This window comes from Pholcus phalangioides, unplaced genomic scaffold (assembly GCF_987345545.1).
Source record: "Pholcus phalangioides strain wild (caught in Gottingen) unplaced genomic scaffold, Ppha-v1.0 ptg000040l_1, whole genome shotgun sequence".
Classification (NCBI taxonomy): domain Eukaryota; kingdom Metazoa; phylum Arthropoda; class Arachnida; order Araneae; family Pholcidae; genus Pholcus; species Pholcus phalangioides.
The window spans coordinates 4,555,320-4,576,151 of NW_028301626.1; the positions used below are offsets into that span (position 1 = coordinate 4,555,320).

Sequence of the window (20,832 nt, forward strand, 5' to 3'; positions counted from 1 at the left end):
ATGGACAAGCCACTTGAAGTTGATTCCGCCAAGTTGATGTGAGAATGTCTCGGGTTCTGACTTTGTAATCTTCAATGAAGAAACCTGCTGGAGTTGTCAGTGGAACAGAAGTGGTGGCTAAATTATGGACTGCTTTATCAATAGTTTCATTCAGAGAGATGTTGACATGGCCTGGAACCCATACACGAGTTAACGAGTTTATCTGAGAACAAATATGAGCAATAAAGTTATAGAGCAACAAGATGACAGAATGTGAGTGGATGCTAATATTGTTCAGGGCAAGGAGAACTGCTTTTGAGTCTGAAAAAATTGTGATGTTTGGATTGTCTTGGATGTTGAGACAGTTGAGGCCATATGCAATTGCAAGAGCTTCAGCGGAGAAAACAGATGCATTTGGATGTGCAGTACAGGTTTTCGTGACCTTAGCCTGGGGGAAAAAAGCACCAATAGTTGTATATTTGGCTTTTGAGGCATCAGTAGCAATAATGATGTTGTTGTTCACCGATTCAAAATATTCATTGAAAAGAATTGAAGAGAGGTTGCTTTTAGGCGTTTTTTGAAATTCCCAAACATCAGTTTGAATGAAGACATTTTTGACAGACCATGGAGGAACCTTGTACATGAATGGGATAAATGAGTGCAGATTTAAGAAAATAGATGAGTTGGCGCATCTATTTTTCCAAAGAGGAGTATTTCCAAAGGCAGAAGAACGATTCATAGTAGGAAGAATAAATTTTTGAGATGGTGAGCTAACTGCGGTGATGAGAGCCATATAAGTTCTGTTTAGAATAATGTTCTCCAATGATGGAATTTGAAGGAGGGATCTCATCTTAATGACCGAGGTGCTTCTGGGAAGACCAAGAATAGAGCGAATGGTTGAATGGTATATGGGATCCAGAGAAGATAGAAGGGATTTCGAGCAGTTTGCCCAAGCAATTGCACCGTATCCCAAGATATTTGAAATAATGGATAAGAAAATCGGTTTTAATATTATGTAGGGAATGGCTCTAGCTGACCGTGCAACAGAGTGGCAGATGTTATTTGAGAAAGCTTCTGTAGATTTGAGATGAAGTATTTGTTTCTTCCAGTTCAAGGTTTTGTCGAAATAGATTCCCAGGATTTTGATGAAAGGGTGGTAAGGAATCTGAGAGTTATGAATTGTAAACGAAGGATGGTGATTAGTTTTTTTGCGAGAGAAAATGCAGAATTGAGATTTGCTAGGTGAAAGTTGAAGACCATTAGTTTGTACCCAAGAATTAAGAATGCTAATAGATTTCTGAAGAAAAACCTCTGCTTGGCATCCTTCTGGAGAGCTGGCATATAAAATCAAGTCATCTGCATATACAAAAAGTTTCGCATAATTTGGAATTAACGGGATCAGGTCTAGTGTAAAATCCGAAAACAGGAAAGGCGAAAGGCTAGAACCCTGTAGCAGACCTTTACTAATATGAAACCTGGGCGACGTATGGCCCCTCCAATGAATGTGATGATTTCTATTAGACAGATATGAATGGAGCCACTTGCAAAATACAGTACCAAAACCAATGTTGTAAAGTTTACGAATCAGAATATCATGAGGAACATTATCATATGCGCTCTGTATATCCAAACCAATCAGATAGCCCTGGTGGCCTTTCGAGAAACTTGTATAAATACAGGCAACTATATCTCTAAGACAGCTTTCAGTACTTGTTTTAGGACGAAATCCATAGATATTATGAGGAAATAAGTTGTGCTGAAGAGAGATCCATTGAAGACGAAAGAGAATGATTCGTTCGAACAGTTTTGTAAAGGTATTGATCATAGTGATGGGTCTATATGAATTAATGTCAGTAGAAGGCTTTCCTTTTTTTAGGATGAAGATAACTTTACCTTCTTTAAAAGATTCGGGAACAGAAGATGTAATACAAAGAGAGTTGAGATTTTGGAGGAGGAATTGAAGGATATCTGGAGGAAGTTGTCGAATGGCTTTGTTGGGGATATCGTCTGGACCTGGAGCAGAGTCTTTACCTCTTTTGATTGCTGATTGCAGTTCCTTGAAGGTAAACTTCTTTTCCAACTGGCTGTTAAATTCTCCAGAGCAGCTGGAGACTTGAGAACTTGTAGATTGAAGTTGTAGGCATTGGAATCTGGACATGAATGCTTTTGTTTGCTCCTGAGGGTCAATGAGCGTTCCACCTTGAAAAAGAATGCATGTGCCGAGTCATAGGTATGGGAACCAATATACTTTGAATTTTCTCAAAATCTTGTAGATATGTACTGGATTGTTGTTTTGTCTGAGTTGGGAGTCAAAAAACGTAAATTTGAAACAACGAAATTTGTGCCGAAAAATAGCATGAGCTCTTTTGTATTCAATCCAATTCCTGACAGTAGGTGACTGCCTATATCTCTTAAAGGACTTCTTTTTTTTAACAAGGAGTTGTCTGCACTCTGAGTTTAAAGGCACCCGCTTATTTTTAGTAGCGTCACAGATTACTCGAGCATTGTGAAATTGATCTTTGATAAAATTATATAAGTGATTAAAGGAGTTAAACACAGGAAATCTAGTGTTTGCTATGCCTGTGCTGAATTTGTTCCAATTGATGAAGTAGTGAGACTGTTGATGTGGGCAATTAATCCCACCCAGAAAAATCTTAATGGGAATGTGGTCACTACCATAAAGGTCTGACCCAGTAGACCAGGTTATATTGCTAAACAGATTAGGGCTACAGAGACACAGGTCAATAAAAGAATTTCTCTCAGCAGAGAAGTAACTGGGGCTGGATGGAATAATGAGGGCAATATTATTCAGATTGAGCCAGTCATAAATTTTATTGCCAGAGGAGGAAGTTTCTCGAGACATCCAGGCTGGATGATGAACATTAAAGTCACCTGCCAAAATAAAAGAACCTCCCATTTTTCCTTTTATGATATTGAGGTAAGAAGTAGAGAAGGAAGATGAAGGAGGTCTGTAACAGTTTGCAATATATATAATTTTGTCATTAAAATAGACTGAGATGATGAGAGCTTCAAAATCGTCGTTGCAATATTGGAATTCCAGTTTTGAAGGAATGTGTTTCTTGATAGCAGTGAGAAGACCTCTTTTATTTGAAGAGTTATCTTGACGATAAATATGGCAACCAGGCAGGAAAAAATTTTTCATTGGATTCAAATGGGATTCTTGAATGAGAATGATGTCAGACTGTTCAAGCAAAAATTGTTTCACAGAAGAGACTTTGTTTTTTATACCCCTGGCATTCCATTGTGTGATAGAAAGACCAGATGGGCTATTAAGTCTATTGATTGAAGTGTTGAATGAAAAAAAAAAATTGTGAAAGGACTGAAACAAAAAGCCAGGAGAGAACTTATCCCCTAAGATACACTAAAATGACTATTTTTTTTCTTCACTTTTTCTTTCCTGGACGTGAAGAACGGGAAGAGGACCTTTGATTTTGTGATGGGATGAGGTCAACTTGCTCAATTTCACTCGAATCGGTGATCTTTCTTTTGCCGCCGGGTTCTTGAGTAATTTTTGCTGGTGGTGAAGAAAAGTGTTGTAACAATGCTTTGATTTCATTTATCAATGCTTCCCTAAAAGCACAAAGTTCACTTTGAAGAGTGGAAGTAATCTGAGTATTTTCAGGAGGAGTACTTTTGGATGTAATCGTGGCATATGATTCTGTGTTAATAGATCGTCGTGCCACAGCGATAGAGACGTGACGCTCTGCTTTGATCTGTAAAACTTTACATTCTGTATTGTATTGGGCACACGATTTATCAAGTGCTGAGTGAGAGCCTTTGCAATTGATACAGGTGAGTGTACTAGCTGTACACACTGATACATGGTGCTGCTCCCCACATTTGTCACAAAATTGGGCCCTTGCTGGGCAATATTTTGCAATATGTGTGAGTTTGAAGCATAGCTTACATTGTCGTGGTCTATCAATGAATAGAGAAATCTTCTGGCGAAGGAATCACAGCTTTATGTCCTCAGGTAAATGTGTTCCCAGCTTTGTTACTAACACAGTGGAGGTTGGAACTCCTTGCTTGATAAAACGCCGGAGCTCAAGAGGGATTATATTATTCCCTTGGATTTCTTCTGCTAATTCATTAACAGGGATGTCTGATTCTATGTTTCTGATGAGGAATCTCGTGGAACAGTTTTCCAGTAGGAATTTAGTAGACACTTTAGTTCCAAAAAGTTGGTTGATCATGAGTGTCTCCAGTGTTGACTTCGCTGTTGATATTGTTAGAATGAGGCACTTTCCAGAGCGAGTAAATTTCACCTCTGAGATATCTTTGCTTTTCCTGATGTAGGTGTTTAGCTCCTTCTGCAGGGCACGAGGCTTCGAAGCTGGGATAATTTGCGGGGAAATAACCATCACTTGGAATGATGAGCAGCCCAGAGCGCCCGCCTGAATGGCTTTTTGACCATCTGACATGGTAGAAATGAATACGTTATGTTCGTCAGATTTTTTCTCAGAACCGCTTACTTCCATCTTCTCGTGAGACAGAGACTGTGTAATGTTATCCGATGAAGTCGATGCAATTATCTTCATATTGCCAATGTCAGAAAGACTTGACATGTCCGAGGTTAGGCTTAAGCACGCCACCCCTGGGGCGGGCTATTTAATTCTCGCCACTGCAAAAGGGGGGGGGAAAGAAAATACCACAGACAAAAATATTCCGGAACAAAAAATAAAAAACCTGACGAACTTGTCAGGCGAGAGAGAGAGATGCAAAAGGACAAAAAATTTAAAATATCGGACACAAGAACAAAAACACAACCAACCGACGCGATTCCCACAAGGGTCTCCTAATCTAGTTATTTTTATGTCCGCTTTGACCCAGACCCTTATACAGACACTGAGCTACTGCATAAGTAAAGTTTACTTATAGCTCAGTGTATACAGACCTCTTACACACATAAGAATTAAGACGGCTTTGACCAGTTATTGAAAAAATATGTTATTATATCATGAATTTAATGCCCTCTATAGTTTAGAAATGGTACTAGTTGATAAATTTTTCGTTTTCTTTCTAAATAATAGATACCAGCACTAGTCCAATTTTTCGGTTTTTGTGAATCATTAATAAAGTTTCTGAATTCCCGGATAGATGGCAGCAAAACAAGATGGATTTCGAAACGGACTTGCATTCATGTATGGCTGACCATATTTCCCGAGAGATTCGGGACCTTGAATAAGGGAATTGACAAGGAATATATTATTTCTCCTCTCTCTCTCTAAGGAAAACAGGCAACTGTCGCCAAAATTGATGCTAAAAAAAGAGGGCCGTAACTAGGCTGCCAAGGGCAGTGTTGTGTCTACACATGGGCCTACCTGGGCACGGCCTGGGGGCCTGAAGAGAAGAGGTCCTCCTCAGAAAAATTAGAAGTAGTTGAATTTTTTTCAAATTTGCCCAGTAGGTCTATGAAAATAACTTGGCCGGGGGGGGGAGTGATGCTCTTAAGACGGCCCTGTGTATGAGCCCACTTGGCCCCAAGTGCAGAGAAGAGCATCAAGTAAATCGGATATAGTTAAGATTTGATAAATTCAACATGTCTCTCCAGAAAGAAAGCCTGAGAAAAATCACTTTGTCCGGAGAGGGGGGATCCAAGACGCCCCTGCCCTAGGGAGGGCAGGGGGTCTGATGGTGACCTAAGCACTGGACCAGGAAAGACACTCAGTTAACCCTTTTTTGCGCTAAAAGTTGCGTAGAGAGGGCACCAAAGTGTATACTAGCCTCGGGTCCTTGGCGTAGGCACCGGACGCTAGGGGCCGAGGCCATTTGAGCCTCCCTCCACCAATTAATTTTGCAAGGGGGGCTGAGCCCTCCCAATAACTTCTGGAAAAAAAACAATGCATTGTACCTTTCTTCTCCCGCTAACCGTAGGTGAAGATAGACTTGGAAGTCCGGGGGGGGGGGCACGGCCATTACTGCTGGAGAGCACGATGATGATAATGATGTCAATTCATATATACATTAGATAAGTCGACTCCACCTTTGACGCTGGGGGGGTGGGGGGGACCCTCAGAGCTGTCTTAAGAGCATCATGGGCCCCCGGGCCAAGTGGTTTTTCTGAGGCCCTACCTTCTAAATTAAAAAAGACTTCAACCGGATTTCATTTTTGTGAGGCCCCTCTTCTCTTGAGGCCCCCGGGCCGTGCCTGGGTGGGCCGATGCGTTAAGACGGCGCTGGGGATCCCGAGACCTTTGAGAGACGATTCTCATCTTTTTTCACGCTATAAATTCAACATAAAGGGGCCCGTGAAAGTCTGGTCTGGGGATCTGAACTGAACTGAATTTAAGATTGCTACGCTGGTCCCGCGGCACAGTTTTTTATGGCCGATCCGCAGAAGACCCTGCTCTAGCCATGGGGGCCATGGGTTTTCCCTTCCGTATCTCCGCCTATGTGCATGGCGTCCTCTCCTTTCTGTCCTTCTCTTATTTGCATATCATTTGTGTTATCATATTCCCTCGTCAGATGGCGCTGCAATACCAGACGCGCTCTAGTTTTTTCCCCCTAGATTTATCGTTGTGCGAAAATTTTTGGTTTTCTTTTTTTTTCGGGGGGGTTTGATATGGTGTCGTCTGCACTTGATGTAAACAACAGGCAGAAGCTGCTGAGGATGGCGTCCGTGGATCAGTTCTCTCTGCTCTTCCGGATAATCAACCAGAACTTCAAGACCTGCGAGGACATCTTGGCCGTCATCGGGCTCTTGTACGTTAGCAAGTTGGGACTATCGCTGACCTGGAATGTCTTGCAGGGCTTCCGAGTCCACGTTTTATCTCGGTTCGGTAAAGGTCACGACTTCAAGAAATACGGACGCTGGGCAGGTAAGAACAAAATTTTTTTTTACGCAACTGTCACTACGCTCTGGTTACGCCACTTCCGGGGCCCCCCCCCCTTCAAAGTTCAAGGCCCTTGTGAACTCGCGCTTGTTGCTTCGACAATTACTGAACAACGTGCTTTAAAAGAGAGTTTTTCAAGCAACTTCCAGTCGCGTAATAACTTTATGAATTAAAAATTATGAGTTGTATCTTTCACTTATGGTAGAAGTAGGACCACGTCAAGGCTAATTAATGGCGTTGTTGGCCGCCATTCGTTACTCATCCCTCGATGTGGAGGGGAAAGCTAACAGGCCCGTTTTATCTGCATCAGGAGTCCCCCCGCCCCACCCCAGGATGAAAGTAACTACCCACAAATTTCGCTTTCTTAAATCTCCGGTGGACTCGGAGACGCAGCTAGAGGGAGGGCAGTGAGGTCCTGTGCCCCTGGCGCCGAGTTTATTGTTTTTCCGTTCCAAATTATGGGGGGGGGGTGCCAAATAGGCTCTAGCCCTAATTGTCAGAGCAAATTTTCGTTTCTAGTTGTGGCCCTGGGTAGTCCCATGGGTTGAGATTGCCGTGGATGTTTGGTGTCCCACTCGCACCAGGCTTGGAAGTACCTACAAATTTAATTTTTACTCTATAAAGCCCAGGGCCATAACTAGGTACTTTGTCACCCAGGGCAAGCAAGAATTTTAATGCCCCTGTGTAATGTTGAAGGAGCAGTTAAAGCAATTGGCACCCTCTCTCTCTAATCCAGAGTCGCCTGTTCCGGAATTTCCCTGCTCCTTTCTTGTTGCAGCCGTGAGAAATTCCCAATAGGCTTATGTCTCCAGATTGTCCTGGACACTTCTCCAAAGTTAAGTTCCCCCCCCCTTTCGCAGGCCGGTCACATAGGCGGAGATATAGGGGGGGGGGCGCATTACGCTACCAGCATCAAAGATGGAGCAGAGTGGTCTAATGTATATGCATATATATGAATTGACATAATTCATCATGCCCTCCCAGTTTTTTGAGTCTATCCTCACCTATGCCTGATCAGCTTGGAACAGCTTTGGTATACCCTTGTACCAAAGCTGTTCCTACAAATTTAGTAGAATGTTAAAGTCAATTGAAAACACCTATTCAAATAATATGAACTTCTGTAAAGAAGCAGTGAAAAATGATTTCTAAAAGAAATGCTGCGACACGTTTACCTGTTCTATGTTCCAAGGGAATCCGTCTAAAAACACTGGATTACTGGACGGGCTGGACTAGTACATGGGCGTATTATCGAGAGTCTGCTGTATAAGGAGGTCCCGTTAAGAGCACCTGACGGGTTCTCGTCCAAATTTGTTCAGATTAGTTTCTTCCTTCTGCAATTGATTATTAAATAGTTTGGTTGGTATGCTCCACCATAGCGAATGTCCCACTTGCCCATGTGGAAATTGGGCCCTGCCTTTATTATAATAAAATATAAAATAATTTTGGTGTCCACCAAAATTTTTTATGATGAGCAATCACTGCGGCTGACATAGGTGTAAAGTTATTGAAAATATTCAGGGGAGGGGTATGTTCAAACCAAATATTTCTATAGGTATTATGTAGAGGGTGGCGAATGCAGTCCATGCCCCTTAATGCGATCACATCAAAGTTTCTAATAACAGTAACCAAAAAAACCAGTTTGTAAGTACGGTGACCAGCATACATCCCATTTGGTCAGATAGGACATGTAAACGGATATTTATAAAACATCGCTATTTTTCTTTATTGCATAATTGGTTGCAAAAATTTCCTTCTTCCAGTTTTTATTGTTTTTAATTTGGAAACTGGATTTTTTTTTTTTAACTCCTGTAACCAGTCAACTGTCCAATTAATTTCTCTTAACATTACCCGCAGTGGCCACATTTTTTTCTAAGATGCGCGAGTTTTTTCCCTTTTTTTTTCTTTTTCTTATTTTTTTTACAGCATGTTTTTTTATAGCTCGAATGTGTTGAGACATAATATGACACCCCAAAAGTAGGGAGGGGCGGTCATAACGTCCTGTGACTAAAAGAAAATCCGTTGATGGATTTATGTGGAACCATAGTAGTTGAACCTTTTTTAAAAGATATATGAGTAATAAAACAGATGCATCTTCGCAAGGGAGTTGGAAATTGAAACAAAAGTGATGGGGATGCAGCTTTGCAAAACATGACAAAGATAATAGTAATAATAATCTCAGACCTTGATATATAATTGTCAACTCCATCTAGTGATGAGATAATAAAGTAGAAGGATGGCTGTATAGAGATGGCAGCATATGTATGACAAATTATTTTGTCATATCTATGTGAAAAAGACAAGTCTGCGTGTCGGCAAATGCTGTTGTAGGCAACACCATTACGTATATCAGCGACTACAAATGACGTCTTAACCACTTGACTGGTGAAAAAGACCAAAAAAAGTCTGCGCGTCGGCAAATGCCGTCGTAGGCACCAACATTACGTATGGGAGCGACGGCGAACACCGTCGTAACCACTTGACTGGTTAGGCTAAAATTCTTAATTTTTATTACCAAGACATTGCGAGATGCAACTGTCTAATGCACGGTTCTCAACCGGTGCTTCGTGTGTACTTCCCAGGGAACTTCGCAGCCACCCCAGGACAATAAAATCAGTAAATTTGATAAATAAATGAAATTGTCTTCTGTGTTTTTAGGGCATGCAGAGGCATAAACAATATTTACAACACTCAGCAAAGAGCTAGAAATGATTAGTGCTTCATTTGTCAAAAACGATCACACTGGCAGCATTGAACACTAAAATTTATACCAACCATTTTAAAAAAGAGATGGACAACGCAGTAAAACCATCTGGTGCACTTTGACTTATTTACATTGGACCTTGTAATTTACACATTTTGCTCTGTGTTTTGAAAGTGAAGAGCGCCATTCTTAAAAATCTTACATGACTTCATAATTTGCTGTGCATTGTGTAAGAGAGTTTATAGACAGAAAAAAGTTATCTGTGGCTGCTACGTACATGGTTTTGGCCAAAAATTGTTTTTGTTACCAAGTTATTTCTGTCATTTTGCTTTGGCTCTTGTCAATTTTATATGATACTGAAAGAGGTCTTAATGTATAACCAGTCCTCCGAAAAAATTTTTAATCTTGTATTTACACCCTTGCTGATGAAGAAGAAAGGAAGCATTTGAATTTTCTGGTTTTTTTGTTAAAATACTTGCAGTGTCAAAATTTTTACATGTCTCTGGCAATAGATTTGTTCTGCCCTTATTCCTACATTCCTTTGTATTCGTGTTGAATGACTGCATCTGAAACGGGTAGTTTGTTAGGCATTAAATTAGATTGAATAAAACGAAATAGGAAGTGTTGGAATGAGAAAACTAAGTCTAAATGATGTTGCAGGAAGGAAGAGTGTGATGATCTAAGAAATCAAAGAAAATTTCTTAATGAGAAAGTTCGAATGAGGAAAATGATGTAACTGATATCTTGAAATGTAGTGCAGAGATTCTTACCTTTGAGGAAAAACAGCAAATGATGTTTATACTTTTGAATAGATCAGAATGGGAGGATGTTTTCTGGATTATTCAGAAATTAGTATTTCTTCAGTGCCATGTTCAAGGAACACAACCATAAAAACACAAAATGGATTAATAATTCAATATATATATTTTTTACATTAGTTTCATTTTGTTTTTCTGAGCATTTTTTAATATTTTCTTGTTGTTTTCAATACTAGTTACGTTTTTGTGTATTATTGCTTAATTTTGTATCTTTCAACAAGCATTGCCGCTCCATCAACTATGCTGAATATCGAGGGAATTGAGAAGAACTGCAGCAACGCTAAGATTTAAGAGTGACGGGGTCGGGTTGATTTATTATAAAAAAATCCATAAAAATATCTTTTTCTGAATAGAAGGGTTTGATTAAAAAAAAAATCCTTACTTGCCATATTGGGGTGGATCAAAATAGTTCCAAATGACAGTCTGAGCCATCTCAACAGCATCATCGGCCGTCCAGGCAAAGTGATATTCTAGAGGCCTCCCTCTTACCTGGGTATAATAATTCCAGATTGGTAGAATCTACATAATTTCTAAAATCATGGTACCGGACGTAGGTTAAGCGAGGATCCCATGATTCGTGGTTCGAGACGCAGAGTAAGATAATTAAATTAAAAGATAATAAAAGGTCTTTGTTGGGAGGACATAAACCGTAAAAAACAGAAACACTGTGCTAATGCATAATACGCAGCAGCGCAAACGAGCAGTATTCCTTCTCTATCCATTTTGAAATGTCTAAACATTCCCTGTTGTTGGCTAGATGTTCCTCCTATTCTGTGGCTTTTGTATTAAAAGCCATAAAGTATTGCTTCCCCAAGGCCCGAAGACGACCTCGGATCCTGACAGACTTTTATTATCTTTTACTTTAATTATCTTACCCTGTGTCGTGAACCACGAATCGTGGGATCCCGCTTTAGATACAGGGAGGGAGGATCATGGTGTCCTTTTCCCAGTGACAATGATGGAGCTGACTGATCTAATATAAGAAAATGCTGTATGTATTGACATTGTGTCCCCAAAGCCCTTTAAGTCTATCTCTAAGTGTGATACCAGATCTAACTATAAGTTGCTGCATGTCCATGCATTAAGACGGTCTTGATCACCATGCGGAAAACAAATTAGTTATGAATTGTTGAAATTAATTAATTCTATGCAATATGTACCTACAAACATTTTAATTTTTTTTTCAGGACACAGGGACATTTCTTTAAAGACGTGTCAATCCTATATGCATTATCAGACAACCCTAGTATTATATGGAGTGCTCGGAAGCCAATCAGTGCGAGTCAATTTTCTGAAAATGATTTTTGTATTGCAAGTGCCTCTCATTGTTAAAACTTTCAGTTGCCAAAGCATTCAAAGTCGCTATCCTTATATTGAAACAACAGATACTGCCACGTACACTGACCACACGGAATAAAAAAATCCTTTTTATCTCATATTTTATGTTTATTGGCTTACACTGATTGGTTTCTGAGCCTTCCATATATAGCTGTATATTTTTAGACTTGTGAAGTAAAAGGATTTGCATATACCTTAAATAACACACATTCATTATTTGCCGAAACCTTTTTTAGTCTCTTAGGTATCGGCTGATATTTATGTATTTTTTTGCAGTTGTAACAGGTGGTACAGATGGAATCGGCAGGGCTTATGCCCGTGAGCTTGCTCGCAGGAAACTCAATATCATCATCATCAGCAGGAACATGGAAAAGATGGAGAAGACTGCAAAAGAAATAGGTAATGGTTTAGTCTAGCCTCGGTTTCTATGTATGTGAATATGTGTCTTTATTTCTTTTTTTTTATACTATTCCTTGGAATACGTTTGTATATGTTATGGTAAATGTGATAAATCCTGTTATGCATAATCGCCGAACATGTAGGTAATTTTGATAAATTTCCCTAAATTAATCACTTTTACCAGTGATTATGAATAAATACTATTGAAGTGTTGCGTCATTGATAAACATAAGTCGTATTATATGGTATACTATACAGGATAATTCATACATTTTTATATCGTATCTGGGTTTGATTATATTCATCATTAATACTAGAGTGTTTCTCAACCGCCGGGTTGCAGCTCGGTGTCAGGCCCTGACACCAGTCAAACCAAGCTGTGAATAGCTGACAATTTATTTTTACCCATCTATACCCCATTAGGTGTGCGTATGAACGGGCCTTCCTCTCACTTAAAAGAAATCAACTGAGCTGCAGGTTTCCAAAGGTTGAGAACCACTGTACTAGACTCATTTGGAATTTTCACATTTACCAAATTCACCACTTACATCAAGTATTATGCATAATAACAGTAAAAGCAATAAATTTCAAGTATTTATTAAATTTACCAATGACACGGGTGATTATGTATAATTTCCGGTAAAACTGATAATGTTTACAGTGTTCATCAAATTTACCAACGGCGCTTGGGTATTTATTCGCTGGTAAAAATGATAAATTTATCACTCCTACCTAGACAATTGATAAGTATGCATAATAACCAGTTATTATGCATCATAACCAATTTATCACATTTACCTTGACATATACATCTCATTTAAATGTTTCAAATTTTCCCATTCCTGCTTAACTTGCATGGCTTGCTGCCGTTACCTCAAAAGTGTATTTATGTCATAGGTCTTCAGTTATTTTATTGGCCTGCATAGAGTATCTTCAACCCATTTCTCAATGTTTCATGTCTATGCTGGATTTGAATCTGTTACAAACACCAGCGTAAAGAAGACTGTTAATGCCACTCAACTGTATTGGAACAGCAGGACCTTTCAGGTCCATATGCCATTAAAAGCTAAAATCTTAACACCTCGCAGTATTTTGCAGCTAAGACCGAATATGCACAGAGCCTTTGGCATACATACTATTTGTATTGCAGGAAATATTTAGTTTATAGAGTCAAAATCTGTGTCAAGTGTTTTAAATTTTTTGCTTGTCTTATAAGACATCGTTGTTAAATGAGTCAAAATTTGTAAAAAATATTTAATCAGCTTGCAAAACATTCGTGAATCAAGCTGCTTGTAAATCTGAAGTTTTACTGTATGTTGATGTGATTCTTGATAAATGAGAGGAACACCTCCCCTCCATCCGAAATGTGAGGAAACTTGTGATATGTACTAGGAATCACGTGTTTTAGGTTTAAATAAAGTCACAATTTTTGGATAGGAGATCAACACACTTATCAGTTAATTCAGTTTTTTAACCAATCAGTGTCTATCTCCTATCTAAAAATTGGGACTAGTTTAAATTATGTCGGTGAATACCACCCTAAGTTTACTGTGCTATCAGTTTGCCCCTAAAAGAAATTTTGGGCCATAGCCTTTTGTAAGCAATTTATATAAATTGGGACTTGATGAATCCCGGGTCAGCATGGCGACTAAAAACTTGGCGTTGGCGCTAAAACGTTCTATGTGTGATGACTAAATTAAAGTTGCAGATTTTTCAGAATTTGTGTAAGCATTTCCACTGACATGGGATAAGATCACCAAGACCCAGAAAATTGTTTAGGCCAGTTTTCTCAGGGAAAAAAAAGTATTCTTAGCTCCTGGGAAATTTGGCTGGCGCCTATTTTTGTTATTTTTCAAGCCTAGCTTTTAACATAGATATTAGTCATTGAGTCCCAGAAAAGTCAAAAACATTATTTAGGGCTGTTTCCTTCGAGCAAAGGAAATCATTTTTGATCTAAGAAATTCGGCCAGCTTCTAAATATATATTCTTGATTTCTCAAGCCATGATATAAATTTACAGTGCTAAATCTAATTTATGATCTTTCGCTCTTTGTATGAGAATCAAAATATTTTTATTTTCTAGAGCAAGAGTTCAAAGTGGATACTTTCCTGATTCAAGCTGATTTTTCTCTCGGAAAAGAAATCTATAGTGATATAGCAGAAAAGTTGAAAGACAAAGAGATAGGAGTCTTGAGTGAGAATTTTTTTTATAGCATCCAGCCTTTTATTGTTTCTTATAAACAAAAATATTAGTGTATTGGCAATGTTCTTGAAGACTGCATTTAATTTGTCATGCTTAGAGCTTCGTTGCCCAGAGTATTTGTTAGCCTTCATAAAGAAATTTCACCATATGCCATACAAGTGGCAGTCACGAGTATTGAAACCTGATGATGGCTGTAGTAGTTGGGTGTGATACCCCAGGTCAATGAGATACTCGCCTAAAATACCAAAGGCTGTTTAGGTGCATCACACGTTCGTCCTTGTCAGAAACTTTCCTGACATGGGGTACAATAGAAACAGCAATGTGACCACAGAATAGATTGCTATCGCAAGGAGTCCCACACCAACCTCTTATTGAGTACAAAAGAAAAAAGGCAAAATTCGGAATCTGCAATAAATTGTAAGTCCCAGTTTAATAACTTTTGTGTGTAGAAAATGACCATGGTGCAACAAAAATTATCGAATGATCAAATGATGGTCCTTAATTTTCTGTTAACTATCTAAAATCAGTCCGTTTAAGTATCCAAAGCAACTGTTCCTTTGCTCATTAGCAAAATATTTTGTGTTGCTAAAGTCATTGAACTGTTTTGCAACTTTTGAATAAAAATTGACAGTTTATATATATGTATCATTTGATATTGGGTCAGCAAAACAGTTCTGGATGTTTTTGTAATACAGTTAATTGCCTGTATAACGATAGCCAAGGGACCAGAGAAAAGTGTCATTATAGATGGAGTATATTGACACACAAAAAAAGTATATGGGACAGCAGTATCATTATAGAGGGTATCATTTTACAGGGTTTTCACTATGAACAACTGTTATTCAATATAAATATTTTTCATTCTGTGTTTTATCATTCTTGACGATAGAATGTTCAAAAATGATATCGTATTAAGTTTTAATTTTTAAAAAGCAGATTATAAATTCAATTACAAACAAACGACTAAGAATCAGCATTTACATATTTTACTTTGAAGCTGTTCTAAAAACATCTGAAGTTATTCACTTATGATGCTAAGAAATAAGCAGGCTTGAATAATAACATTACATAATCTTTAAGAATTGTTATCTCCTTTAACAGCTAACCACTTAACTACTGCTGTAGACTGATTGGATAGCAAGTTTCCTGGGGTTTTTTTTTGTATTTTTTTGTACTGTAAAAAACTTGACAATTTTTGTTTATTTCTATGATTAATTTAATTTTTTTTCTTCCCAATAGTCAACAATGTTGGTGTCATGTATGATCATCCAAGTTATTTTATGGATGTCCCTGAGAAGGTAATTTTTCTGTACATCATCATTAAATGCTTTTGAACCTGTTAATTCACACTTATTAAAATCTATTTGGATTAGCAGAGCTCATTTTCTGAACTTTTTATAAACATCTAATGATTGTAGATATCCTTATACAACCTCTGACAATAAAGTTTGGTGAATAGTCTTGTAACATTAACGTAGATGAAATGTTAACAAAAGTTACCTTACTGTCCTTTGAAATAGTCACCTCCCATTACTATGCACCACTGAGATCTCCTATACATGTCCTGGAAACTTTGCAAGAAGTCTTCTTTTGGGATGGAGTTCAAAAGCCTCGTTACGTTTCATTGGATGTCAGGAATATTGTCAAATCTCTTTCCTTTCAAAGCGAGTTTGAATCGTGGGAATAGGAAGAAGTCTGGAGTATTGAGATCTACTTCACCAAACACCAACTCTGGCCATAGCTATAATGCCACTATATTGCAATTTACTGCCATTAGTGAGATGGGTTGGAAGTGAAGGCGCTGTCTATCGGTGGTCACCTCGTTAGGGAAAATATCTTATCGATATCCTCCCTTGGGTTTGAACCCGGGACCCTGACAAGAACCTTCACAATGGTAGACGAGCATCTTACCACCATGCCACTCGGGCAGGATTGAGATCTGGCGAGTATGGTGGATGTTCAATTTTCACCACTCTATTTTTTGCCAGGAACTGTTTGACGATATTGGCCGTGTGAGGGCGAGCATTGTCGTGAACAAGAAACCATGAACCTTGTTGTGCATACTGAGGTCGTACCCTGCGTAGATGTTTCATGAAACGAGTCAAAATTTCAATGTACCTTGCAGCATTCATCGTTGTTCCCTCAGGTACTTTGTTCATTCATTTTCCTGTTCTCAGTTAAGAACCAACGCACTAAACAAGCACTTTGTAAAACAAGTCTTTCACGGAACGCAAATGACGCTCAACTGAACAACGGTGGCGGCAGATGGTCAACACCTGCCGCTACGCATGTGCAGCGTTTTGCTTCGCCAGTGTTCCCAGATCGGCCGTTCTGACTTCATTCACCGAACTTTATTGTCAGAGGTTGTACATTGGACAAGAATTATGGACCTTTTTAATCCCATTTTACTATGAAAATCGTAACGATCTGTGAAGGTCTAATGATAATACTCAGTATTTGGAATGACATTCACAATCTAATTTACATATACAACCTCAACAAACATGATAAAGATTGAATTGTAAAAAAAGAAAAACAGAAAACGGGTTAGGCATACAAGAGTAAAAGGTCAAGGCATCTTGTCATTGTTTTACAGTCAACCTTATTCATGTCTCAACTGATTTTGAGAGGTAATATTTTAAATTCCCCTTTCAACTGTGGCAAAAAAATGTCTTTATCAGTGATTAAATACTGAATGGAATAGCAAAATCAAATGAAATAATAGTAATGATAAAAATAAAGAAAATTAAATTATTCAAGAATTTAGGGCCCTTTTTAACTTGGAGCACAGCACCCTGATTCCGTTAACTTACTTCTTTAGACGCCACTGCGTTTAATAATAATCAAGAGTCAATAGAGCCTGATACAAACACAAAGGCCACAACAGACAAAATGCTCAATGAGGTGGGAGAAAAAAAGATGCCCATAAAAAAATATAGCCTAGATGTCAAGTATCTAAACTGTGTATCAAAAAATACAGCAACCCAATAAGAGCAAAAAAACCAATAATTACGATAGACATATGTTATGGGCAGTATATTTATCTCTTTTCCTCAGAAATACGCTACATGTGTTGTGCTTAAATGAGATCGATGGGTAATGCACATGTGTAAGGCCTTAATGCATGGTTGTAACTGAGTACTTCTCATGGTGCCAAGGGATGTTCATTATAACATTTAATTTCAATTGACATTGAAATTCATTGACTGACTTTTAGAGTTCTCAGTTTCCCCATTATGTCTAAAATGGCCCTGTGCGTGAGCTGGACTCTTTCAACCATTCTTTTTTGTGCACTTTTTTCTTGGTGTTTTGATTAGCAGGATTATAGTGTGAATGAACTGATTTTGCAATGGTTTTCCCTCCATCTAAGTATTAAAAATATGATCAGTTAGTTTGCATGTATGGTAGCTCATCCATCTGAATTTGTTAGAGTTCTGATGTTTTGTTTTGATTTTTGTGGTTTACAGAAAATATGGGACCTGATCAATATAAATATTGCTGGTGTTACGATGATGACTTACATTGTCATCCCACAAATGGTTGCCAGGTATGTGTAGAAGTTTGTCTTTTCTAATATCTTATGTCGAGTCATGGTGGTTTTTCCTCACAAATTATTCAATGCACTAACCTCTCTGTGAGAGACATGGAAAAAAAGCGATGAATATGAACTGTAGGCCCTTGTCTAATATGCATGTGTGTATAAAATAACAGAAAATTAAAATATATTTTTCCCCACACACACTCTCAGGGTTACTTTAGGACTTTTTATTTCTTTTCTATTCTGATATTAGTGACTAAACTTACATGATGACATGCTTTGACTGCAAAATGTGCAACTCCAGGTTCTATTGCAAAAATTGTTTGTCTTGATGGGTACTATCACCCAGGCCTGTCATTTCAACTTTTTCTTGGGGGGGGGGGCAGCTAAAGAGCATACACTAGAAATGGTATGTATATATATTATATTAGTATAATTTTAAAGCCAGGAGGGCAATCACACCCTTGAATCCCCCAAATTACGGGCCTGCTATCACCCCTTTCATTTTGCCTGTGGAGTTTTGGGACATCCCATATAACCTTGAATGTTGGTCATATTTTTAAACAATGATTTCTATATTTTATCATCTACAAATTCATAAAATGTTTTGATCTGTAATTTTCTATGAATTTTACACATTGCGAATCCTGAATTAGTGGAAAAACATTTGTCACTGAAAATTTCTCATTTGTGAATTAACAGTGCACAATTGGTGTGCACTGGTGTGACAAAAGGGTGAAATAACATAGAATTTCAATAAAGAATTATTATCTATGTAATCATCTGCAAAGTGTAATAAAGTGTGCACAATTATAGCTTTTAAGAAGTTGTCATTTATTATTGATATCTTGATATGCCAAAACTTATACTCATTATTTTTAGCACTTCAGTAACCATTAGAGATATAACATTGTGAAAATCTGAGGATGAGCGATTATGGGAGTGAAGAAATAGAATTTTGGTGCTGAAGTCTTCTGGTTTTTCATTTCAGGAAAAAAGGTGTCATAGTGAACATATCGTCCATATCTTCATTTTATCCGTTGCCATTGATGACTGCTTATTCAGCTTCGAAGGTATATTTCTCATTCAATTATAGACATGCTTACTAAATAAAAGACAACAGTTGTCTTGAGAACAAAGTTTGTGGGGCTTAAGTGATATTTTCCTGATATTTACTATAAAATGCTGCGTCAACATATCATATTTTTGTGGTCTCTCACTAGGCTTTTGTTGATTGGTTCTCCCGAGCATTGGAATATGAGTACAAGGACCAAGGAATCGTTGTCCAGAGCTTGGTGCCTTCTTATATTGCAACCAAGTTGGTTCGCTTTAGCAGCTTTCTCCAGCAACCAAGTTTCATCGTTCCAGATGCTGAGCGTTTCGTCAAAAGTGCAATCAGAACTATCGGGGTTTCGAATAGGACAACAGGATTTTGGACCCATGGACTCCAAGTATAATTGATTTCTTATTATGTATTCACATCTTTGTTGTACTTATATATATATAAGAAATATTGAAAAGTTCTGCCAAACAGTAGCTTATTTTAGAATCTTATTTTCATTTAAAAAACAGCATTTTCTCTCACAAATACTCATATTTTATTGATTTACAGTACTTTGCTTATGATCATTTCCCGGAGCGGCTTTGGTACATCTCTTCATGGTACATGCAGAAGATTATAGATAACCACGAATCTCGAGCGATGCAAAAAGAAAAGTGAAGGCCGGACACCAGTTTATCTTTCAACACGAGTACACACCAGTTGATTTTTATACCTGTTTTTTTTTATATTGTTCCTGTACTTATGATGGAACCTCTGTGATATATAGAAGCAGTGAAAATTCAGGAAAATCTTACAATTACATAACATTTACCCTTTTTTATTTGCTTTATATGCTTATGATTAATAAGTATTTTTGATCACTTAAGCGGTTTTTTTTTTGGCTTTTTCTCTACTTATGTTAGACGGGACTTGAGTTAAGGGGTTTTGAATATTGATATATATTTTTTGTGTTGTGACAAAATAAAGCCTGTACATATTTATTCAAATGTCTCGTGTTTTTTGCTGATTAAAGTATAAGTTCTGTGCAATCATGTACAAGTGGTACCTCAGCTTAGATATACATTCCCCCCCCCCCCCACCAATGTAATCCCACCATTTGCCTCTCAGATTTCTGGTGTTATGAGTTTGGCATTATATCAAATCTCATAAATTAACGTGTAATCCCTATACAAGGTAGATTTGTTCACTGGAAAATTGCAGTGTTAAAATGGGGTTTGACAATATTTGTTACCTTGAAGCTAGCAGCGGTTCTCAATCAGGGCTCTGTGTGCAATCTCCAGGGGGAAATTCAAAAAAAAAAATTATAGGTGCCTCTTCCCCCCCCCCCCCATAATCATAAGTATATATTAGTAAAAATATATTTCTTTCAATATTGGAACTACCAATAAAACCATAAATTTTTTTTTCCAAAGTAATGAACATCTGAGCCAAAATTTGTAATATGAATGTTTCTATAGGCGCACTTTATTTATTGAAATGTTTTCTTCTACTTTCCATTGGCACAAAATCCTTGATTAAGTCTTCAAAACCAATGCTCCAACACATCTGCTTCTATACACAGTAAAGATAGAGCATCGAACCTATATACCTTGTTGCGTAATTGTTCTAAGATTTTTTATATACTTTAATTGAGAAAATATATGAACACGCTCAGCAGAGCAATTCGGAATCATCAATGTCAAAAATGTTCTGAAACCAGTATCAATATTCTCGGAATAGCTCACTCAATGTTGTCTTCTACAATTATTTTACATAGTTCAGATTGTGAGTGAATTTTGTTCTTACAGTATTTGTTTAATAAAAAAAAGGGGTTCACACACAACTGAAGAGTCGTAGGGGTTCAACTGAGTTGTCGGTGAATGTCTCCTGAATATAAAATCAAGTATCCACTCTCAATGGTTTAAGTGAGCTCCATGACACTCTACCCTCCCCCCACACAC

General features: G+C 37.9%; 1 protein-coding gene across 1 annotated transcript; it reads left to right on the forward strand.

The window, feature by feature from the left end:
- Positions 1 to 6,497: 6,497 nt before the first annotated feature.
- On the forward strand, positions 6,498 to 19,878 carry LOC149065301 (inactive hydroxysteroid dehydrogenase-like protein 1). Its single transcript, XM_089254198.1, has 8 exons — positions 6,498 to 6,818; positions 11,967 to 12,089; positions 14,172 to 14,282; positions 15,531 to 15,589; positions 17,759 to 17,838; positions 18,821 to 18,902; positions 19,053 to 19,280; positions 19,442 to 19,878. The coding sequence occupies exons 1-8, from the start codon at positions 6,563 to 6,565 to the stop codon at positions 19,547 to 19,549; spliced, it is 1,047 nt and encodes a 348-aa protein (XP_089110324.1). The 5' UTR covers positions 6,498 to 6,562; the 3' UTR covers positions 19,550 to 19,878.
- Positions 19,879 to 20,832: the final 954 nt, after the last annotated feature.